This window comes from Anopheles arabiensis, chromosome 3 (genome assembly GCF_016920715.1).
Source record: "Anopheles arabiensis isolate DONGOLA chromosome 3, AaraD3, whole genome shotgun sequence".
Lineage (NCBI taxonomy): Eukaryota > Metazoa > Arthropoda > Insecta > Diptera > Culicidae > Anopheles > Anopheles arabiensis.
In genome coordinates this window covers 66379506-66404760 of record NC_053518.1, presented here as the reverse complement: position 1 = coordinate 66404760, position 25255 = coordinate 66379506, and the positions used below count along the sequence as shown (strand labels likewise).

Genomic DNA, 25255 nt, shown 5'->3' with positions numbered 1-25255 from the left:
CTGGCGTCGTCGTAGCATAAATCCACTCCAATCTAGCGGCAGTGCATCGGCACCGTGTGTGTTGGTGTAATCCGCATTAGCTTGAAGGTAAGCATGATTGCTCCTCTCCTGGCTTGCGCTGTACTGGCGCGCACACTAACAGCATCATACATAAAAGCGTACGCACGCAAGTCGGCATCCACAAGCATCAAGTGACAGAGGGCGCGATTAGATTGTATCCGGCGTAGGCAGCATACGCAGCGGTACGGTAGGTCAGGCAACCAACAACAACGTATCGAGGCAAATTGTGCCTGTAGATGATTTTGTCATCACTGACCATACCCATGGGCACGCGCGCATCATGTGGCACTCTGGCGGCGGTACCTATGGTACGTCACAGCCAACCCGTCGATAAACGCGCCGGCGAGAGCAATCAAACGCTTTTAGTGGGGCCAATCACTTGTGCGTGAGTGTTTATGTGTGTATGTGTGTTACATACGCGAAAGAGTTAGGGCATTATTATTGCCACCAGGTTTCGGGACAGGATGACACGCTGCTTTTCTGTGGCGGAAAGAAGACGATTGCTATTTGTTTTTTCTGGCTATTTTCTGGGGGCTTTTGAAGTCAATAGATAACAAACAGATTTATGATGGGAATTTCTTGTATCTATAACTTACTTGAAGCTTGTTACTACCTACTGTGAATGTTACGAAAAGTTTCAAAATTGGTGTCGAAATTCTGAAAGTCAAGGAAAATGTGTTTGTACTGTAGACTCAAATCAAATAGACTTATTTATTTTTCTTTATTTTCAATTCATGATTTAATTTGCTTAAGCTCACTCATACTTAAATTAAAACCAGTGAAAACAACCATTTACAAATAACGATCCGCTTACTTCACGCCGGAAAGCTTGCTGTGCATTGTGATTGCATACGCACAGGCGTTTTGTTTTCCGCGAAAGCTTCACACGCTTCGCCTGCGCTCTATTCATAATTCGTTCGGCGAAAATGCGTTTCTGCCGCAGCGAGACACGTGTATTTACATTACAGTAATAAAACTACGATTCGTTTACGTTTCCGAGAATCCCCTCTTTACAATCTACAGTCCCATGTAAAGTATTGCCATGGCGGAACCGGCGGCGCACAGCATGAAGGCGGACGAGATGAACGTAATGATGATGGTGGAACCGACCGCATCAATCACGGCACCGATCGCTAGCGATACAATCAACTGATGTTGGTTGGTGGTAGATGAAGCATAAAAGAATGTTTTTAAAATCAGATTTTACGCACATACACAAAAAAAACATAATGTACCTGTGCCAAACATAACATACTGCTCATCATGGAAACGTCCACACCGAATCCTCGTGGCTCGATGCTTTCCACGTACTGGCCGTCAACTTCCGTAAACTGGGTCGGAGTAAAAAAGGTATTTAAAACTCAATCGAACAATGGACTCGCTCGCTGTCGCCTTTACTTACACAATTCTTTGAGTGATAGTGCGAGATCAGCAGGAACGGGATGGAATAGATGGTGGCGTACATAACCCCCGTGAGGGCGCAGCACCCAAACACGACCAGCTTGTGGGGCATCAGTCCCATCGCCAGCATGCCGCAGCAGTGCGCCAGCAGTCCGCCCACGTAAACAGGCCGGGCCCCGAACCGAACGATCAGGCCCTCGATGAACACGGAGTAGATGGAGGAGGTGGTGGAGCAGAGGGCCATACCGAGGCAGGCGAAGCGAACCCCGTCGTCGTACCGTTCGGCTGCCGCCGATCCTTTTAGGGCCTGCAGGATGGTAGGAAGGAAACAAAGGGTTTTTAGTATGACACTTTTTGATTTTCGATGTTGTGGAAGTATCGTGAAAGGTTACTGCTAATTTTGAGTTAATGAAACAAATGTTGTATGAGTTACTATGTTGCTCTTGTAAGTCTTCTTCTCTGCAGCCAAATTGCAATTTTTGACAATCAAAACAACCAAATATTAACGATATTTGGTGAATTTAAGGCTGTAGCAAGTTTAACATCATAAACAAAGATTTGAACTAGGGATAAATTAGATTCAGATTTATGAATCTTAATGATTCTTCAATGAATTATCATAGATTCATGAATCTCTTAAAAAATTTAATTCATTCATTCAGTTATAAAACCCTTAATATTGACGAATTTCTAGAGATGTATGAATGTCTTTCTAAAGATATTAACTTTTTAGTCTTTTACCTTTCAAATCGTCTCTAGTTTGAAAGGTTTTGCAATTCACCTAAAAACTGTGAGGCACTGTTACTATTTGTTGTTAGGCACTCCTATGACAGCGACACAATACTTAACGATATCCGGGATAGTGTGTTCGAAAAAAAACTTTGTCATAGTCAAAGATTCACGTTCCGCAATCCCTATGGTAGTAGTTATGGATAACCTAGACATAAAGTATTTAGGCTATATTGGCGTTTTAAATATTCATGAATATCTAAAGATAATGTTTTTCTCGAGATAGATAAATCTATAGATATTGACAACAAAACATTCACAAGATATTCATGCATCATTCAAGATCTTTTTAGATTTTTAGAGATTTCCGAGACTTTCGAGATGCATGGATCTTTAACGATTCGCGAGACTTTAAAGAGTAACAAATCTTTAGAGATATGATTAGAGATGTTATTTTATCCAGTTTACTCTCCTATAGGAGTATATTTTATACAGATTTAACGTTTAAATTAGTGATAGATAAACCTGGCAAGAATCTGGATTCGACTTCGATCCGATTCCGAGAATTTTGGAACCGAATCCGGAAGTTAGGTCCGCCCAGTATAATCCGAAGTCGTTCGGAATCGTTGGATCGGAATCGTCTTTTGGAATCATCTCTAGTCATCTGGAGTCATCCGAAATCGTGTGGAGTCGGATTCGTCCGAAGTTGTCTGGAATCGGCCAGAGTAGGAGTCGTCTGGAGTTGTCTGGAATCGGCCAGAGTCGGAGACGTCTGGAGTCGGCCTTCGAAACAATGGGCTGTACACGAGGTGCACGCGCAAACGAAAAAAAACTAAATGAAATGCCTGATCACAAGCCTATTGCATCGGAAGGTACCAGTTGACTCTGATCTGCGTCGACATTTTTTATGACATTCGTAGTGAGTGGCTTACGGTTACCATGGCACGACTTTCCAAGAGCGACAATCATTTGTGTAAGAACAGTCAGCTCTTTTGCGATGAAATGATTGCAAAAAAGTAGAATGAATGTTATTTGACATTATTCATGTGACACCAGAACTGCCTAATCGTGCATTTGCCGATATTTAACTATAGCCGACTTTCACTCAATCAATCAGAAAATTGGTGTCCACTTACAGGAGTATAGAAATCCACGCGAAAACACGAAAAAAGTTCATTTGAAATACTGAAAAATCCGGATGACTTTGGACTACTACATACGACACGGGATAACTTCGACTCTGCACGACTCCGGACGACTCCAAACGACTCCGACCCAGATGACTACGACTCCGGACGACTCCAACTCCGGGGAGAACTAGTGGTTCCCATTTTGCTAGAGTCGGTATAGATCAGGTTAGGGTCGTATTCACAATAGTCGGGATCAGATCAGGGTCGTGGGTGCACTCCAGAGAGCACATCACTAATTTAAATAGCACTTCACTTAATATTGAGCTTATGAAACACATTTAACGATCTTTGCTACAATCGTTCAGCAATCTTTGCACCCTTTTTTTCGTAATTTTTCAATTCACACGCACTAAAACTTCTAGCTTATGCCGTTTATATTCAATGTTGAATATTCTACATATTTTCACACAACTAAAGCATTTCACCAATCACTGCATCTACTCACCCGCACATCTCCTTCGTAGACCGTAGCGCCAACAAAATCGGTATAGTACAAACAGTATGTCAGGTAGCTCATGTGGCTCAGCAGCTGCGTCAAACACAACACCTTCATCGATCGTGGCATATGCAGCACATTATGCACAAACTGCTTAAACCCAACAACTTCCTGCACCTCTTCCTTCTCATCCTGCACACGACCCTCTCCCTGCGCACGCTTCACCTCATCCAGCAACATCTTTTGTGTCACTGGCCTCAGCATCGGTTCCGACTCCTGCACCGGCAGTGGGATCTCCGAAAAGCTTGTCAACGTCACCAATAGCCCCACAAATAGCACAATCCAGTTCGCCGCAAACACGGACGGTCCATTCCCACCCAACAAACGTCCAATGCCGAGCCGGTTCCAGTTGATCGCTCCAAACAGTGCACCCATGGTCGCACCGATTCCACCCGTCAGCACCATGATGCTGAGGACACGGGCCTGATCCCGAATAGTGCACACCTCCATCGCGTACGTCCGGCACAGTCCGTTGCTCGTTTCGGCCGAAAAGTCAGACATTATCAAACCGACGGTTGTGATTGTGGCCACCCAGCCGACGCTCGTCAGCCCCACCAGCTCACCGATGGCCGGCCCGTTCGGTAGCACGAGCATGCCGGTAAGAATGGTACAGCCCAGAGCGAGCAGTACCGGACGTCGACGGCCCCAGCGCGAACGGAGTCGATCGCTGACAGAAGCGATCACGGGCGCAAAGAGCAGTCCGGCGAGCGAGGGCGTCGCCCAGATCATGGTCATGACCGTGTGCGGTAGGCCAATGCCAAGCAGTATCGGGGCGACCAGTGCCGTCTCCGTTGCGTAGGTACACTCGATGCCGACGATGAGCAGGGACAGGCGCACCAGTTCCCATTTGGATTTTTTTCTGCAAGTAAAGCATTTTGAAGTTTGAAGTGAGTTTAAAGGCTCCCAAGCAGCTCCCTAACTCACCTAAAAGAGTGTTGATAGCCCCGGGAGTTGTCGAGCTTGGCAAAGCGCTGCCGACTTTCGAGCATTCCCTGGAGTATATCATCCTCAGTGAGGCGTTCCTGCTGCTGGTACGTCCCGTACATTTTACACACCGTTAGTCACCGTCAGCTTCCGAAACGGCACTGGGCTGATGCTCCGATCGCAATCGGGATGCTATGGCATGTGTCGCTGTAAGCGCTGTGGCGTCTGTACGAGCATAATCGTAATCTCGCACACTCAATGCGGAAACGACGGGCGCTTTACAATTATCGTTGCATTGATAATCTTGCGACAGGGTTGGGACAGTTTTTTGTCTTGTTGCTGTAGATGGCGCGCTTTCTTTCCTCTAACCAGGCAGATAAGAAACCCTGTACCCTCGTGGAAACATCGTCAAAGAAGAGGAGTTACTGTTTTGGGTAGCAAAAAGCGAACAGCACGCGTTTGTACACTTTAACTGATAGACAAATTTTGCGATTAGGAGTTGTAAATGTTTGCCAGCACTTCATCAATCGCTGGCTTTGCAAACCCTTTCTTGGGCTGGGTGAAGGTTTCATTAGAGCTAGGGGTTTAATACGTTTGAGTTGATATTAAATTAAGACGTCCTTGACATAATAATTTTCGGGTCGAGTTAATCGGGATTATTAAACACATTTGGAACTAAGCATACATCTGGTTCATTCACAGCATGTGACCAGGATGTCGTCTAATTGGGAAATAGTTAATGCTGGCAATCCCTTGTTTCGATTTATTTGACTTCACCAGCTGATGGGCAAGATCATTGTCTTCTGGCAGACCTTGGGAGATACCACGAGAGAATGGTGATCTTGGTCTACTGTAGCAGTGTCTGGAGCTGCTTATAGTATTTAGCAGTTCTCTGTAAATGCATTATCTCTCGCTCTCTCATAATGACTAGCACGGCCTTGCCACGATGACATCCCATCTTGAACCTACCATGCCGATGCTCTGTCCATATGATCGATCTAAAAGAAGGGTTACCATACGAACGAAGTGACCACGATCTAGTAGTAGCTTAGTTACATTTTTTCATAAACTTAAGTCACGTGTTTTAGGACTTGGAAATACTTTCATCTTACTAATGTGTCTGTGGTAAGACACTTCTGCATCAGATCAAGATCGTAAAGTAAAGTTGGTTATAGAGTCAGACAAGTAAAACAATACCGTAAGGTTATATACTCTTTCATCTCCAAGGTACTGCTAAGTAACGCTATTTCATACCATCCTAAGAACGTAAAGAGAATGTAATCTTACAGGGGATTCCGATGGAATTGATAATGTTAGGCCATTGATCGACACATCGTTCAATTCGATGTCAATCTTTTCTATGCCTTCCACATTGTCAACACTTAAAAGGTATTCCATTCCCATAGGTTTTAATGTAGATGATACATGTCTGATGATGATTATTAATTGTAAGAAGTATTGTAACGATCATCCTCCAAAAGAGTAAAATATATCCAAAATTAGCTATAAAATCTACATATGATGTTTAAGATATTCAAGCTAATGTTGATATGCAATGAAAGCGAATTGACAGTATGGATGCATCCATACGTAAGCCACGTAAAAGACAGTCATCGAATTGAAAGTTACTCAGATCAATGATAGACGCTATGAAATCATTAGCAAATTCCTATAACATTTCTTATTGAAATCCCAATTCCAAACCATCCTGAGGTCCTGAAGACATCCTGAGGTCCTGAATCCATTGATCATTTCGAAATTGAGATCTTTGGAATGTTTCTATCTTTTAAACTTTTTCCGTTCCATTTGCAGTGGTCTCTTTCGCTTAACTAAACATTTTTTGTGGGATTTTTTGTTCGGTTTGCTTTGAATTGGTTACACTTTTTCATGCAGTATCGTTCGTTTTTTTTGTCTAAATGTTTCCTCTCTTTTCATCTTAGTTTTTCAATCGCAAATGAACTATTTTGAACAAAACTGTGATTGCTTGGCGATCTTATCAATTACTTGGTTTACTTCTGGTACTGCGCTGACGGCAATACGTCCTTAGTGTAAGCCTCACAAAGTCACTTACGGGCGTGTTACAGTAGTTCTTGGAAACACTATAGCGTGCTTCCAAATTGATCGCCTAAGCAAATTATCTCATCCTTAAATTTTCTTAATAACGTAACTTCCAAATAAATTTAATTAAAAATCAATCAATTTTAATACATGTAGCATATTTAAAGTAAATAAATAATCAAACAATCACAATAATTATAAACCGAGCGAGGTATATTTATTGCCATTTCCAAAGCACCATCACAATTGTCGCACCAACATTTCTTCTCTTCATGTAGCAGAAATGGCCGACAATGTCAAATGGAGATAAACCGTTTACTCAACTAACAGGTTTTAATAATACGTTTTTTATCACATTTTCCTTCCCGTTCGTCGTTAGACTGTCCGGCTCCGTACGTCCGCTCAACCGCTTTCTATCACAGTCCCATGTAGACAATCTGTGACGCTGTCAGGGCAGCGACAAGGGAGAATATGCTGGCCGAAAAGATGACCACCACGTTCGTTTCGACTGCATCGATAATACTGCCGATCGCGAGCGAGATGATGAGCTGAAGGAGTGAAAAAAAACAAAAACGTTTCAAGGATTAGAAGCAAGCTTAAAATGGAAATGGTTTGAAGAGTAATTCGCCGTACCTGTGCGAGGAAAAGCATGCAGCTCATCATGGAAACATCGGCACCGAACCCGCGCTTGGTAGTGTTTGGTACACATTTACCATCCTTCACTTCAAACTGGTGGATAGTAGATAGTAGTTTAAAGGTAAGTTTCAAAACGTTTATGTAATTTTTAAGAAACAAGTAATACTCACCGAGTTTTTGGAGTGATACTGAGATATGAGCAAGTACGGCAGGGAGTACATTGTCGCGTACATAATGCCCACCGTCGGGCAGGCGATGAAGATCATAAACTTCTCCTTGACCAGCCCCATCAGCAGCATGCCGAGGCTGAACAGCAACAACCCTGCCATGTACACTGGACGGGCGCTGTGTTGTTGAAACAAGAAACCACTCCGTAAATCATTCCATCTCTGACTCGTCTTCGAGGGTATCTGTCCTTACCTGAATCGCTTTACCAACCGCTCGATGACCGCGGAGTAGGACGCACTGCACACGGCAAACACGGCCATACCCCAGCAACCGTACCGGACGCCCTCCTCGTACAAGGCAAGCTCGGGGGAACCGGGCGCACCCGCAACGTCCCCACCGAACACTTCCGACCCGACAAAGTCGGTAAAGTACAGACAGTAGCTGAGATAGCCGAGCTGCGAGAAGAACTGTGTCGAGTAGAGGATGAACAGACTTTTCGGCATGTGCACAATGTTACGCACGAAGTCACGCAACCGTAGCGGCTTCTCGTCGTCGTCATCTCCGATCCCGACCGCAGCATCCTGGTCGGGCTTGATTGGTTCCGGAATCACGTCCTTCGAGATGCTGTACACGGCCAGCTGGCGCGATTTTTCCGCCTCGAAAGCGTTCGAGTTGATCGGCCGAAGCAGCGGATCGCGCTCCAACAAGGGCAACGGAACCTCCCGATAGCTGGTGAGCGTGATGAGCAACCCTACGCCCATCACGATGAACACGAACATAAACACGGTCGCCTCGTTGCTGCCCAGGATGTCCAGGTTAGTTTGGCTCCAGTCGATCGCCCCGAGCACGTACCCGGCGGTACCGCCCAGCCCACCAATAAACATGGCCGTCGTCAGTACGCGCGACTGATCATCTGGGGACAAAACAAAAAGAGATTAATCGTTAGTTCCCGGTCTTAACAAAGTCTGAACAAGGCTTCTCAATCCCCTACCCGGTGCACACATGTCCATGAAGTACGCTCGCGCAATGCCGTTGCTCGTCTCCGCGTCGAAATCCGTCAGCACAAGCCCGATGATCGTGACCGGGATGGACCACCGGAAGCCCTCCATCTGGTCGACCGGTACGTCCGGATCGCCGAAGAAGACGCCGATCGTTTTGCCGTGCGGCAGTATCCACATGCCCGTCATCATCGCCAGTCCGAGCGCTAGCAGGACCGGCCGGCGTCGGCCCCACTGCACCCGGATGGTGTCGCTGAAAGACGCAATCATCGGTGCGAAGAAGAAGCCGAGAACGGGCGAGAACGCCCACACCATTGTCATGAACGTGTGCGAGAGCCCAATGCCGAGCAGGATCGGCGTGACGAAGGCCGTCTCGGCCGCGTACAGGAACTCGATGCCGACGATCACCATCGAGAGGCGGATCAGTTCGAGGCGGGATTTTTTCCTGTTTCGGGAGGGATTGTTGTGCAGAATGAAGGAGCGAAGAAGCAAAAGAGACAATGAGTTATTTTGTGTTGAGGGGTTTTTTGATTGCTTTTTTTACATATAATTGATCGTGTATGTTGTCTTCTACTCCTTCTTAACTTTATGTGGTCATTCTATATTTGAAAACAGGCTTACTAGACTTATTTATGAACTAGTAATGTGCATACTGATTCATGAGTAAATGATTCGATTGAATCATCCCAATAAATTAACATAAATAATTTGTGTTTTAAGCCACTCAAAGAGAATCAGAGAGTTATCTGAAGATTCTCTCAAGAGAGTTAATTTACCTTCTAGGAAAGTTCAATTACGATGAATGATTCAATTTTCCACGCCGACTTTTGATTAGATCTGAGTGAATCGAATCACTTATCACTCAAAGAGAATCAAAATTTAATCCTCAATGAGTGGTGTAACGCTTCACACTTGTGACTTTGGGACTTTTAGAAAATTAATTAATGATTTAACTCGTCATTCTACCTCTTTAACTTTGAATTAACGAAAGCTGCTATGTGGCTACTTCGCAATGTACTAGAGATGTGAACACTGAGTAATGAAGAGTGAGTGAATCGAATCATATAAGTGAATGTTTGACTTCAACTCAGCCCAAAGTTAGATTTTTCTCTTTATTTACTTTGTTTTTTTTTTATGACCAGATTCCAGATTATAATTGTCGTTGTTTCACCGAGTAGAATTCCAAACTAGAGACTCGCTAGTAACCTCTATTGTGGTTCTCCTATGTTTTGTACATTATTTCAAACATTTTGACACATTTTTTGTGGAAAAAACGGAAAGAAGAAGACTTAAGCTTTAAAATGATGGGTCGTTAGACCCATTACCCCTTTTTATTCACTGAGTAATTAGCATTTGAAAATGCTCTCTAAAATTGTTTACATTTCGTTCACCACAGTGCGTTCAACGATTGTTGTGGCAAAATAAGAAGAAGAAGAAAAACTCGAATTAGACAGTCTGGTTAAACGATCAACACGGCTGCTACTACAATGCTAGACATGGTTCGGATCCCTGTATTTACTGTTCCTGTATTCCGTGTTAGCTGAAGACAGACATAGAAAGCTCATTCAAAGCTTGTTCTGGTACGCAAATCAGGATTGCAGAAGAAGATGAAAACAAGAAGGAAGAAGAGTGATCTTGAGGGAGCTGATAATCGAACTGTTTTGTCCTCTAGGATTAGGCACATCACAATTCAAAAATATGCGACAAGGCTAATCGCGTAACTTAAGCAACATCTGAAGACTGTGTATGCAAAACAGGAACAAAATGTATGCTTTTTGAAGCGTTATGTCAGCTCTTCATGAATATCAATGAGCGCGTAACGTAACAGCAAATTGAACAATAGCAATAACAGTGGTAAGTTGCTTGAATGTTGCACATGATTTTTATTAATTCTGATACAACATAGCACGAATACAAATTAGAGCCTTTTATAGTCTTTCCCTCCAAAAGTTATAAAAGCTCAAATTCTACCACAAATCAAGATATTCCACGCAACGTTGTTTGTTGTGCTTTGCATCCCCGTTTATGAGTCACGATCTAAGCGGTTTGTTTTGATTCGGTTTTTTGCGCGTCTATGCATCAAATATTCTAACAACGTTTCAACCGCGCGGAGCCTTTCACTGAAACACAACCAACAAAACCGGGGCTGGTTCTATGTTTTTGTTGACCATTGGGCTCAAGCGGCAAAACCAGTATTATGTTTGTGTGAAGCTACTCAACGCCGGCCGGTTTAATGATCATTAAAAAACTCCAACACAGGAGGATAATTAAAACACGATGAAGTGTGTGCCAAATTTGCTTCGTATAAGGGGTCCAGATCCGGTAAATTTTAAAACAATAATACTGTTCAAAAACACTCAAGGCTAAAAGGGTAGTATGAGCTATAAAAGGATGCACTTAGCAGAGGCACACAAACTCCTACCACGTCTGAGATTATCTCTCTGGCTCTTCAGCTGACTGCAGACGTTATGCAGATAATGTCATGGCTAATCAACTTGACAGAGTTGTTGTCTTAAGCAAATAATCTTCCACAAAAAACAGGGCTCATCCCACAAGCGCTCCAACCCATCAGCAGAGTAACCTTTGGAGCAGCTCCTAAGCCTCGTGCACACCTGACGTCAAGAATGGTATCAGTCCGGCACCGTGATCGGGATGTGAGCTGGAGATTGCTCCATCTTTCCGCCAAAAAAACCCAAGATGGGTTTGCGAAAATGCTCACGATAAGCTGCTGCCCGCTGCTGAGGGAAGATAAACGCAACCCACAAGCCCAATTGGAGGATTACTCAGGCTCACAGGTAGATTTAGACGGCAATAAACGAAACCTGTGTAATCTAGCTCGGGCAGGTTGTAACGCCTTATTAATTGGCCCTATCCACCACACCGTTAACAGTAACCAACCCACAGCGCCATTATTGCACATTCTGTCTGGATCGTAAAGATGCACACGGTGACGATTGTAGAAGTAAAAGCGTTCAAGATATCAAATTTACTGCCATACCGTTAGGGCGTCGTCTGTGCGTCCACACACAGCATAATTGGGAGGGCGTGAAATGTGTCAATGACACGTAATGCAGGGGAAGTTTGTTCATTGCCAGTGTTAATTCCTCCCTATTGACGGGGGTGGGTAGCAGTGTTGTTGCAGTTTTGTGCCAGTTTCCAGGTGTTCTATTGTAGTAAGCATTGCGAATTGGTGTAATTGGAGCTGTGTCGTTATTGTTTTGTGTGATAAGTGCTGTGATGATCTTCAGTGTCCGAGGGGTCCACTGCGGACCAAAGTGGTCAATTATTTTTGAATCAAAATTGTTGAACCCACGCAAAACTGAGAAGAATTAATGTGTTCCAGTTCAACTTCAGAATATAGAGAATCGATTCACCGTAACACAATGATAACGCCATTTGTAACGCTTCACCGAGCAGTTAATTTGCAGTGCCAATTATAAACAGCTTGGTGACAAAACATCAACATTCATCACCACACCCCGATTCTCCTCGCACAACACTTACTCGCCTTACCTGAATAGATGGGAGTAATCGCGGTCCTGCTTTTTGGCATGCTGGAAGCGCATTTGCAGCATGCTGTCCATAATCTCCTTATCGCTCGGTAGCGAACTTCCGTTCGTGTACACGACGACATCGGTCGTCTGTTTTGTTTGCTCCATCGTGTCGGTCATCTTTCGGTAGAGCAATCACGTTATACGATCACGATGAGACCAATGGACGATCGATCGAGCTGATTCACCTTCCCACCCACTTGTGTATTTAGGGGTAGTGCACACTAGTGCGCTAACTGCAGTAGCCTTTGTACACTTTTATACTTTTAATTCACAAACTTTCCACTAGAGCGCACTTGTGCTGGTAGTGGCACCGACGGTTTTTGTTTGGGGAGGGGCTTGATTTCGTCCAAAATGTGTAACGATGGAGAGGAAAAAACCGACCGTCACCCGTTACCGGGAAATAGGGACACCTGGGAATGCATTGCAGGGGCGTGCGATCTGCTGTCAACCAACCGAAATGCCCTTGCCCTTCTGAGTCTCACAACCTTTTCGTGTTAAAAACGCGTCGATCCTGCAGAAATAGGATACCGCCACACATTCCACACAGTCACACACACACACAGTCGGGGTGCACCAAGATTACCAAATTAGTTCCGGCGGCACATTCACCTAGCGTTGTTGTCGCTCCGTTGCCGGTAGGTGCTTTCAGAGCCTACTAATATGCACCGATTTGTATACACAAGCGACTTCCACCTCCCTGCGGAGAGCACACGCAACAACGCACGACTGGCACGATACGCTTCCAGCGACAAACGACACGAGAGCGCAACTAAACCGTGTCGCCGGTAACGATCGCATTTTTATACCCGTGTTCGGGTCGCGCATTCACCTGGTGGCTGCCTGATTGCGGCCCCAACACACTAATACAGCCGTGTTGGATTATGGGTGAGGAGGGGGGGGGGGAACTTCTACTTGGGGACGCAGTATCGTCCTTGGGCGCGGCAGGGCATGCGGAGATCACAATTCGAAGAAAGTACAACCCCACCGAACAAATGATGGCTGATAATAATTTTATTACCTCTGTCCCGCGCGTTTATTATCCTAAACCGAACGGCGAAGCGTCATATAGGGCCATGGGTACATGGGATGGCTGAGCTGGTCGGCTAATCGGAACTTGGCTCGGCTTGCAATAACGGTCGCAGTTACACAGCAGTTTTTTTTGCGGATATGGTTTATGGCGGACGGTTTTGTTTTGGGTGTCGGAACTGGGACCCACGCGTGGCCGTATCGACGTTGGTCTGGCAAGGATTCGTACGATAGGCGCGGAATGCGATTACGATCAATGCGGCGGGCTAGGAAGCAGCCTGCTGAAACGTGGTTCAACCGGGCGCTTGTTGTTGTTTATTATGTGATGAGTGATGATTGGGAATGTACTCTGGAGAATCTGTAGATAATTAATTACTGTTCCGCTGTTTAATAATCAATTGTTGTACTATTGAATTCGTTTTGCTTCCTTATGTTCAAATCTCGACTACCAAAAAAAAACCTATTCCAACTTTTACTAATATCAGATCAGCGTATAAAGTTTATCTCAAAGTCATAGAATCCTTCTGGTATATGGTGCTCCGTGTCTTATCAGACTGTTTTTATTTGTTTTGGTTCAAGAGTTTTACAATTCAGAAAATAATGGTACAAAAAGGACATTCTGTTTTTGATCTCGAATGGATGATATGTAGATCGATCTAAAATACCATTCGATCAGTCAGGTCAGGTGGTCACCAAAAATATTATCGAAATGAAATCAGAAATAATGCACTTGGGCATTTCCTTACTATTGAGCCTTATATCAAAAACCCAGGAATTATATTTTGTAAATGTATCGAACTCGTATTTTTCGCCACACAACACTGACTTGATCATCAATTCTTACATCCCTTTGAAGATTTCTTACATTTAAATACAAGAAGTGTAATGTTATAATAAGTGATTTAGTTAAAGTACACAATTTGTCAATATTTTTGTGCAGTCCCTTGTTATTTTTATTTCCTGATTATTTTTTTTATCAAAACCGCTCCATGTCTGTTTAAATGGAGTAAATTTGCGAATCAATACTGTGGCATCATACCAAGAAGGCTCCAGAAGATGATTGAAGTTTATTCGATGTTCACTGGAAACTCAAAGTATCTTTTCATTATACTCTACTTACTGATAACATATTAAAGGTTGCCTGCAGGTTTAAAGCAATGTTGAATATTTGAAATTTGAAATTCCGTTCTAACATATTTCTGTTTTAAAAGCTCTTCTCTTTTTTGAGGATGCATGAATAATGGATTTTTTGGAAAATGTCCTTTATGTACAATAACTTATGTAGGGCTCAATAGAATGTCTATAGTATTTTGTCGAAATAATTAAGGCGATTCAAAGTTGTTTTTGTGACCCTTTTTAATGATATTTTTCACGTTTCCTCAAACTGTGGTTCATAAAAAGTACAAATTTTCATTCCAACAATTCTTGAAAGTCCTTCAACTGTAATCCACAATTCACAGCCAAACAGTGAGGTTCAAGTGTGTTGATTTAAATTGTACTTTTCAAATCAGGCCTGTGCTGTGTTATAGTCATTTTTTGTTACTCTATGGAAACATTGGCTGTCGAACGCTTTTTACTTGTTTTGTCGTTGTGTTAGAGATCCGTTTGAAAAAAATCTCTACCTGGAAATTGCAGAGTTCGGAATCAATCAATCGTATACAGCCACATACAAGCATTTGTTTTGCTTGTTTATAAAAAAAATCCTGCCAACCAAAATAAACGTCACTCTCAGTGAATTCTGTTTCCCTTCGTTTGCTTCTCCAGCTTGTCTTGTCTGCTCACCGGCTACATTTAAAAGCCGCCCCTGCTCTAATTCTCCCTCGTCATCCAGTGGACTGTCGTGCTGAGTTTTGCATGCTGCATCGTTCCGATTTCATGTCTTCGTGAGCTTAAAAAGGCCTCTCAGCGGCTTCTCGTACCAGGTTACACACGAGCCGCGTGATACACCCAATGTATGCACAGCTGTCCGGTGAGTAACCTGTTGTTACTTCGGGCACTGCTGGAAGGTCACTACTAAGCGGAGCAGATCGTTTCGGCAGCCGATCGGTACGCCGCTCAGAACTAATCCGTCAACGAAGGGGCCAGGGGCACGTCAGAACGACCAGGCGATCAATTAATTACCCTGCAATGAACGGTTGTTTTCAAACACGTTTCTTGGGTGATTTTTTTGTTACGTCGGATTGAAGCGTGGTGTGAAGTGTTCAATTTTAAAAAGTTATCATCGCGACACAGTTACCGATCGTGTTTGAAACGCCGGTTTGAGGTGTTTTTGTAGCTGTTGTGATTTAATTTTATAAATGCTGCGTGTTGCTGTTTAAATGTGTAATATTCGTTCAAATTCGAATCACTCTCTTGCTATTTGCGCAGTATTTCGCTCGTGTTCGACTTCCCTAAAGCCAGCTTTAGCATTTTATCTAGGAAATCCCCAACCTCTCCACCAGCAAATGCAGTATTTGGAAAAGTGATCAACAAATGTGTCTAATTCTTCCGCCACACGCTTAATCCAAACAGCGACACGAGCTCTGGCAGTAAATCATCGCATACAGCATGCGCACACGATCAAAAATAGCGTACGAAAAGGATACCACCGGGCGTGTAATCACCTTCCTAGTCGGCCCATTATCGGCATTTTTGCGGACAGTTTACGTCAATCCGTTTGCACACACACACACGCATGGTGTCGATTCGCACTGGCCCCTTCCCGATAGGACGCAATTTATTGCAATCTAGCACCGCGATTGGCAAAGCTCCGTTCCTCATACGATTATATGGCCAATGTTTTCGCTAATCGAAAGCTGATAGCACCGCCGTGAACGGTGCCGAAATGTTTTTTCGACGACCCTAGCAGAGCTTTACGACGGTATAATCACAACAACAGGAGGGGAGAGGGGGGAGCAAGCAATAAACATGTGAAGTGTTTTACAATGGTAAAAGCATTTCCCGCGGCATAAATCCGCATGGCAGGACAATGTGTCATGTTTTGGTATAAAAAATAACTTAAAAAAATATATTGTTTGGAAGTGTAGCGATTATTTATTTCTTCTTTTTTCCATGAAAATACTTAAAACAACAACAAAATTACAACAAGAAAGTGTAATTTCAAAGATTGTACAAAAATTCAATCAACCTGTCCGCCTTTACGCGCCTAAAGGTATGCAATTCGCCGTAACTCTTACTGGGTGAAACATTTCACCAGTGCACGAGTGAAATATTTAATTTCTTTCTTCAATTTTGCATTTGGCAAGGACAATGTTATTAAAAATACCAAAAAAATTGCCATTCATATACAAAAATAACAGTTTATTGTAATCTTTTCATGCTTTTGATACTTTCCGCTACATTATATCGTTAAAATTGTTAAGTGAATGCCGTTTATTCATCTATTTAACGCTTACAATGTATTGAGGTCCTTTTGAGTTAGTGTCAAAGTGTTTTCCTGTATCCTTCTGCTCACTTCGTAATGTTACTAATTGTTACCCTTCCTCCTCCTCCTCTCTCTTTCTCACTAGCATTATAATCGATTCTTTATGGCTAACGCTTATGCTCGCTCAGTAACAGCAACAACCCCTCGTTTCACTATCACAACCCGTGTGCCTTGCACACGTAAATGCACTTTTTAATTGTGTGTCCTCCCCTCTCGGCTCTACAGATCCAGATACTGGATCTGGGTGGCGCACAGTGACGCCACCAGGCTGCACACGCTCGCCGTGTAGATGACGGACGCGGTCGTCCCGGTGAGCGTCACCAGCGGGCCCATCGTAAGCGAGAGAATGATTTGCGCCACGAACAGCATGCTGCCGATGATGGAAATGTCCGACGCCAGGCCACGGCGGGGCTGTATCGAGTTCGTTTCGTCGCACGTGTCGAGCTGCAATGAAAGTGTCATGTAAAGTGCCGTTTTTTAATAGCGCACAAAGCGTGCACACTACAGAGTAACGTACCAATCCTTTCGCGTGATACTTCGCCAGTATGATGTACGGCATGGTGAAGAGCAGCGCTCCGACTATCCCGCCCGTCACGCTGAACACGTACACCGTCACCTTGCTCGGGAACATGGCCATCAGCAGCATGCCGACGAAGTCGATCAGCAGCCCACCGCTGTACACGTTGCGCGCCCGGAACACCCGGATCAGCCGCTCGATCGTGCACGAGTACGTCGAGCAGGCGATCGAGTAGATGGCCATCCCGAAGCACCCGTACCGGACACCTTCGATGTACAGCGCGTACTCGTCCGAATCGGAGTGGGCCATCGGATCGCCACCGAACACCTTCTCGCCCACAAAGTCGGTAAAGTACAGCGAGTAGCTGATGTGGCTCATCCAGCAGAACAGATTCGTCACGCAGAGCACCGCGAGGGTGGCTGGTATCCGGAAGGTGATGCGTAGGAACTCTTTGGCGGAGCTCTTTGGCTTCTCCTGAAGGAAGTCACCCATCAGTGGTTCCTTCTCGGAATAGCTCAGCAAAACGGTTCGGTCCGAAGGTTCGCTGTCGTCTCCTTCTAGCTCGAGCAACAGCGCGTCGGCAATGTCCTTCATGGGGCGGAGACCCTTCTCAACCGTGGTGCGCTGTCGCTGCTCCGTTACGGCACGCTCTGTGAGCGGTTGCAGCAGCTCATCCCGCTCCATCAGCGGTAGTGGAATCTCCCGAAAGCTGCCTACGGTCACGGCGAGACACAGCACAAATATGACCGTCACGAGAATGAAGACGGTGTTAATGTTGCCACCGAGCAGCTCGCCCAGCATCGTGCCGTTCCAATCGATCGCACCGATAAGGTACCCGATGCAGCCGCCAACGCCGGAGAGCAGCGAATACGTGCTGCAGGCCTGTCCGTGGTCGTCTGCAAGGTGAGTAAAATGTTGTGTTAATATTTGCATTTGCAATAGCACTGGTAGCTGGCAGAACTCACCGGGAAGACTCACGTCCAGTAGGTAGGCCATCGAGGGTGCTTGCGAAGAGTCGGCACAAAAGTCGAGCAAGATTGTGCCCAGTATCGTGACCACTATGGCCCATTTGTAGTGCGCTATTGAAGCTGTGGCGCTGCCGTAGGGGTTGCGATTACCCCCGATTGTAACGGTGTTGTTTATGACCGGTTTTTCGGACTCTCCTGTATCGCCCAGCCAGTGTCCGATCGTTTCACCGAACGGGAGCAGCAGACATCCTGTAATAGAATGGGAACTTTGGCTATGAGTGAACTTATTTCAAAGTCATTTAAAGTAGCCTTTTTTACATTGAAGCGCCTTTTTACGCGTTTGCCTTAACGTGTCGATCCTGCCTACAAGTAATGACTTTACTTATTTTCACTAATGTTGAATCGGCCTTCAATATCTTCCCTGCCAGGTAATTAAACAAGTGCCAAAGCAGATGTGCGTATGATGGAAAAAAAATTACTTTAGAGTTCGGTTCGGCTAGAATATTGCTTATCTCGACCGATGTATGCTCAGCTGAAACGTGGCAAATATGGATGGAATAAATTTTAGAGCAATTGTATAAGATTTATTCTCATTTTTATTACAACTTTCTATGGCTGATACCTGACAACTTAGCTATAGTTTTTGTTTTGTACAACTATAAACGCCTTTTTACTTACAGCTCAATATTACTGTGTTTTGTTATTGTGTCATGTATTTATTGCTTTTGCTTTGATTTTCTTTAAGAATGTTTTTAAAACCACATTGTGCTCTGTCCACTTTGTTTAAAAGTATTAGGGGAAGGTAAGTAAAGACGGACACTGGGGGTAAGATGGACACTTCTCATAAATGCATAAAAATGGTAATTTTCGAAAAAATCAACAATTTAGCATCCTAATTTAAAGTTAAACAACACATTTGAGAACATTGTTGGCATAATATATGCAAAATTGGTTAAATCCACGAACAAAATAAATTTTCAATCATGTGCACTCTTGTGGATCTAATTTGACTACTGCCGATCTTAAGCTCTACAACTTGTATTGTTTATATTTCCGGAAGTTTTATTTCATGAATGAGTTGTTGTGATCATTAATGAAAAAACTGGCGAAAGAACGAGAATGAAAGTAATATAAAATATTGTTTTCTGGTGGTTTAAACATCCTGACACCAAAGTGGGAAAGACGGACACTTTATTGTAGGGAAAGATGGACACCGAATTTATTAATTTATTTGACTTCTTATATCAATTGGTGATGAATAGATTTCTTCAAATACCTTAAATAAGGGCAAACCGAAGCTATAAACCAATCAGCAACTAGAGAAAGCATGGAAATTAACGAGAAATGAAACACCGGTAAAAATAGTATCCATTCGTTATGCTATTACTCGCTCGACGCTGATGAGGCGCTTCACGAAATCCAATATCTTGTCAACACTTGGACAACTTTAAGCAATACAAATATGAGGCATTGATACGACATCGTTCAGGAATAGATGAGAAATTCTATGGGTCTACAAATATCAAATGTTGAATTTTGACATGGTGTTAAATGGATTGAGCTATTAACAAGTCCCTCAAAAAATACAGGGGTTGCGGATTTTTCGCGGAGTAATTTCCCAAAAGGAAGATCTAGACTGTTGTTCTGTAAGCTGGAGCAACGTCAGCTATTAGTGCGCAATATTTCATTAATGCTTTAGATGCTGCATTCTACGATAATTAAAAGCGTCGCATACAATTTCAAAATTCATGGCTGAATGAACCGTCGTTGCAATTGGCCTAGAATTGGTTTATGTACCATGGTACCATGATGTGGAAAGCAAAAGGATATGTTAAAATACTATAGACCTCTTCAATTTCCAACGTTTGTTATAGGTGTCTAGCTTACCTTTCATGGTGTCCATCTTTCCCATATCGGGTGTCCGTCTTACCCGAACATTTCAAAACTGCACATGTTTTTCATTCATGAAAAAACGCAAATATCGATGGAAACTTAAAAGTTTCAACACATTTTCTGATAAAACATGAGTGTAAGATAATGTATGCACATTTTCATGGTCGTTGCACTTACATATCCCCAGATTTTTACCATTTCCCTTAACGTGCCCGTCTTTACCTACCTTTCCCTACAGTGGTTATTTTGTGGCAAAATATTAAATCAAATATATGATAAATTTCATTGTGAAAGTTCAATCGCTAGCAACATTCTAAACTCATATTATTAGCATAATTTTAGACCAAATAATTTTCAATGACAAGTTTATGATTTCCACAAAAAAAGTTAAACACTTTGTACAACAGTTTGCTCAAATGAGCGAAAAGAAATCACTTTTAACAAACACATAATGTATTTGGTGTATTGCAAACATTTGCATAAGAGGTTTGTAAATATATAAAAAACAATTTAATAACACGTATTTAAGGCACATTTAGATTTCGATTGCAGTGCATTAAAGACGCGTTTTTAATTTTTTTTTTTTTGTAAATTATATCTATTTTCGTTTGATATTTTGTTAATTTGATTTATCCTACTCCGCGTATAATCAGTCATTTTACTCGAACGTGACATTTATGGTTTTCTAAATTTGGTTACTTAGGTCATTCCAAGTACACTAAACATAAACAGCAATCGACGGCAAAAATCCTAGCAACGAATAGAAAAAGGGGAGAGCACAACTTATTTTTTTTTAACTTGAACTGGTTAAATTAAACTGCATTTTAAATACCCAAGTTAAAATGTCCGTTTGCTTTTATCTTATTTCTCGTTATATTTATTTGTTTTTCGTTTTAGACCCTAGGACAGCTAACAACTGAATAACCTTTTTATCTTATTTCCATTTTATAGTATTTATTACAATGCTTTTTGGTTTTCTTTTTTTATTTAATACTAAACATAAATTTAATACTTTTTAATTTCTATATTGACTGAACAGTACAATTTTCAATTGTTAAATTTTCACGTTAAACCGAATGCAATGATTCACTTTAACCTACAATCTCATCGCTTGTAACTCTACAAACTTTTAATATTTCTTGCAATAAAATAAATGTTTTAATTGAACCATTCCATTGAAAAAGGCAAAGTAAAAAAAAGTAACACATCTGCATTAAACGTTAGTTAATGGAAACCGCTTTGTGCATTGCACTGATTCACGACGTTCCTCTCCTCGCACTGCATGGGCACGTCGCGCAAAACAAAAATAAACAACAAACTAGAAACGACGATGATGATTGCACCGGGCATGCCCGGGCCGCAGACTGCACGCTCACCGGCTGAGTTCAACGCAAAACAACGGCTCGCAACGGCGTTCGGAGCGCAAAATTGTTTAACAGTACAGCAGCAGATTACCGATTATCAGTTTAGCTATGCGGTGGTCATTAGCTGTGCCCGGTGCGAGGGAAGAAAAGTCATCGCGCAACGATGCATCGGTTGTCATCGGTCCGGGGCGACCGATGACTACAAACAAGTCAACGATCAATAATTGGGAATTCAACGATTGGCATTTGAAAAAAAAAAAACAAAAATCAAGAGCCAAGTTAAATTAAATCAAAGCACTTTGTGCGATAAGTCGCTTAATAAATGGTTCGCCGTTTTGATAAGCCGATTGAGTCATGTTGGATCGATCACTTGCCGGTAAGCCGACACATTGGAGGCCATTGGTGAACCCTTCAAAATGTTACATATGTTAGCACCGCTTTTTAATCGATATCCAAAGCCATGGGGCCGTGGTTTGATAAGCCATTGGGGCCTCCCATTACCTTTGCCGCGGCGTCATCGAGCCAGTCTAGACAGCGGTTAAATCGGTTGCCCCTGTTTGCTGCTGTTGAAATGCTTCGTCTGTGTAATGGCAGGGGCACACCGAGCAAACGATGGAATGATAAAACAAATTGAGTTGCGTGCACAAAACCATTGAGATGAACAAGCATCACGGCATGCGCGCACAGGCAAGTGATATTCTAATGCTTCGTTCTGTTGCGTTGCGCAAAACAAAAAGTGTGCAGCACTATTTCACATTTACTGTAGACAACTATTTCGAACAAAATCTTTAAGTGTAGTATTGCCCTGATTATAACTTCTTGGAAGTAGTTCACTCTCAGTTTCTCTGTCTCTGCCAACTGAACACACAAAACCATGCTGAGCACACAAAACGCGTTCGTTCCCGTGGCACGCGGTCTATCGTAACGGACAGTTTACACTTACCCAGCACAAGGCCCATCCCGAGCACCACCAACAGGGGGCGACGGCGGCCAAACCTCGAGCGGCACCGGTCGCTAAACGTGCCCAGGAAGGGCGAAACGATGAAACCGATCAGGGGCGAGATGCCCCAAACGATCGTCATCAGCTGATGCTCGATGCCGATTCCGAGCAGTATCGGTGTAACGAAGGCGGTTTCCGCCGAGTAGACGATCTCGATGCCCATGATCACGAACGACAGGCGGACGAAGTCGAGCAGCGTCTTTTTTCTGCCAAGGAAGGAAACAACAAACAAGCATAGAATCAATGGAATGGCTTCAATGGAGAGTGAGTACTGCAAAGGTGTGATCTTCACTGGGTGTCTTATTACGTCCATCGAGATAAACCGATATGAAGCTGAAAGCGTGTCAACTGATAAGGGTTTGGAGTATCTTTATCAGATCTCACTGTTGCATCTGTTTTTAATGCGCACAGATAACACTGTCAAGGGTTTTTTTTCCTCTTAGGATCAGGGTAAACATTCAAGAGGTGTGATAGTTGAAGGTCGTTAGTTTGATTTTTTCCCCACTACAGGCACTGAAGTCACTGTATTCACTTAGCCGACGCACTTTAGATCACCATCTTCGTCAGAAGCTCACTATCGATCAATTAATTCCTCAGTAAATCACAATCGCGCACAGGTCACTCACGCGCCACGCGACGCATTATTCAAATCGCTCCCTGTCAAGTACGCGTCATTGAATGATCGCTTCACGTTCGCTTCCTTCTCGCACGCCGATATATCACCACCACGCTCGCTCGATCATAACGTCACTGCACTCACTTGCATGGCTCCCCAATCATCTCACTAATCTGCATGATCCTACCTCCACCCACCCAAATGACCCTCGTACCTGAACACGTGCGAGTAATCGTACTGCTGCTGGCGTGCATTCTCTTCCCGCGCCTTGCGCAACTCCTCCACCAGTGGGTCTTTCTGTGCCAGCGATTTCCGGCGTGCCAGCACAACCCGGCCGGAAGCGGCCGAAGGGCCACCGCCCGGGCCCGTCTTTACCATTGTGAGGTCTGCTGTACCGCCCCTGCTGCTGCTGGTGGAAAAACTCCGCTGCCGTCTGCTGCACTGCAGTGCGCGTATGATCGGGCGTCTGGAATCGGTCAGCGTTTGCGTGCCACTGATCGCGGCGGACGCGAGCCAGTTGTAGATGCTCTTTATCTCCCGGTACATGATGTCCGGGGCGGAGGCTGTGCGCGCGCGCTTCTGATCGCCTCCCCCACCCGCCTCCGCCGGTGTGCGGGTGTGCGCGCCGATTGCGTCACCCTTCGCCACCGTGCGCCAGTTTTGTGTCGCGCCGCTAGATGGGTAGATAGATGGGCCGGCTGAGCGCTGATAAAAATGCCTGAACCTCCCCCTCGTCCCGATAAGCCCGGATAGAGAGCGAGAGAGAGAGAGAGAGAGAGCGTGCGGTGTGGTTTGTTGCACTAAACGCCACCAATAACAACAAACACAGGCGTCACCAGCATGAGTGTGTGTACAGAGCCGGAGGTCTAAATCACTGCCAACGAAAATGCTGAACCACCGCGCACAAAACCAGGGGGAAGCTAATCGATCGGGCGGCAAGCTACTACTGAAAGCCTCCTCGGGCAGGTAATGTCGATAGAGTAGCGCCCGTTGTTGAATCATTCACATCGACGGGTACGGTACATGACATCGAAGGGGGTGGGCGACCGAAAGATGTTAATCCTACTGCGATGGCCATGGGGAGAGGGGCCATAACAGCTGGTACAAGCTGACTAGAAGCATCTGCTGTTATCGGGGACCCGAATCTGCAAACTCTGCTCAATCATCGGGCCTTTGCTACAGATCGACACGATCATCGTGTGTGTGGCTGTGACGTGGAATATTGGTTCAGCTCGAGTTCAATAAGACACCACGCGCCGTAGAGATTCGTGTTGATGGAGTTGATGATTTTCTCCAGGGGGGCAATTGAAGGTCGCACGGGTCTTTTGTGCTCCAGTTTCTTCGGGCTGTAGTATCCGGGATATTAAGATAGCTCACGGGTCACGTCGGGCACTGTTTGTTTAGCAGATCTGCTAGCACTCCGTTCCGAGCAAGATAACGCAACAAAATACCATTGATGGCGGGTTGTAGTACTTTTCCGGGCATTACGTCCCGGGACGAGATTTATCCGACATAATGTTTGGTCGGTTGGAACAAAGGCAGTTTATCATTGTGCTGCTATTAAGTAACATGCTAAGATAATGCACGGTGTATATGTGAGCTATTTTCGTCACACCCATTTCACCCTCCCGTTGGCCGGTGGATATGAGTTTGTGGCAGTTGCTCTGTGCGTCACTGCTTATCAGTGGCTGGTGAAATGGCTAATCTTGCGATGTCTACATTTAGGCGCATTTACATTATTCTGATGTTAGGGACGTGTGTCGACAAGTGGATTAAGTTGTACTGTTCCCTTTGGAAAAGCTTTCAATTGGCATAACGGGAACTCCCCAATTCGGAAATTACATAATTTCGGTTCTGGCAAAACACTGATCCGAAAAGATAGAACAATAAAAAATAAACCTTCGTTCTTTCAAAGGAGAACACATCAAGATATAAACATGAATGACCTGATGAGTAAGGAAGGAGTCGTAGGTTCAATTCTAGAATGGACTGTCCTCCCGTACCAAGGACTGACTATTATCCGGCTGTGTGGTACGAAATAAGTATCTAAAGCCTATATAGGCCGGCATAAACAATAAACAATGACCTCGTAGGTCGTTACGCCAAATAGAAGAAGAAGAAGAAGAACTGAACAAGCCCATGACATCGTCATAGGCACTCTGGATCAAAGGTCCCGGACCTCTGTGACTTTTTCAAATTTCCCACGGGACAATTAGAGGAACATTGAATCACT

At 44.0% G+C, this 25255-nt stretch overlaps 3 protein-coding genes across 3 annotated transcripts; all 3 read right to left on the bottom strand.

The window, feature by feature from the left end:
• Positions 1–751: 751 nt before the first annotated feature.
• LOC120900762 (membrane-associated transporter protein-like) lies at positions 752–4922 on the bottom strand. The gene is made up of 5 exons (XM_040308209.1): positions 4801–4922; positions 3826–4735; positions 1463–1768; positions 1296–1391; positions 752–1209 (listed from the first exon to the last, which is right to left on the bottom strand). The coding sequence occupies exons 1-5, from the start codon at positions 4920–4922 to the stop codon at positions 1078–1080; spliced, it is 1566 nt and encodes a 521-aa protein (XP_040164143.1). The 3' UTR covers positions 752–1077.
• Positions 4923–7044: 2122 nt separating this feature from the next.
• LOC120900761 (proton-associated sugar transporter A-like) lies at positions 7045–12997 on the bottom strand. Its single transcript, XM_040308208.1, has 6 exons — positions 12174–12997; positions 8654–9105; positions 7915–8575; positions 7665–7839; positions 7492–7587; positions 7045–7406 (listed from the first exon to the last, which is right to left on the bottom strand). Exons 1-6 carry the CDS (start codon positions 12329–12331, stop codon positions 7275–7277), a joined length of 1674 nt encoding a protein of 557 aa, XP_040164142.1. The 5' UTR covers positions 12332–12997; the 3' UTR covers positions 7045–7274.
• Positions 12998–16513: 3516 nt separating this feature from the next.
• LOC120902715 (proton-associated sugar transporter A-like) lies at positions 16514–24165 on the bottom strand. The gene is made up of 5 exons (XM_040311694.1): positions 23237–24165; positions 22350–22612; positions 18147–18398; positions 17182–18077; positions 16514–17108 (listed from the first exon to the last, which is right to left on the bottom strand). The coding sequence occupies exons 1-5, from the start codon at positions 24022–24024 to the stop codon at positions 16884–16886; spliced, it is 2424 nt and encodes an 807-aa protein (XP_040167628.1). The 5' UTR covers positions 24025–24165; the 3' UTR covers positions 16514–16883.
• Between the last annotated feature and the right edge of the window lie 1090 nt (positions 24166–25255).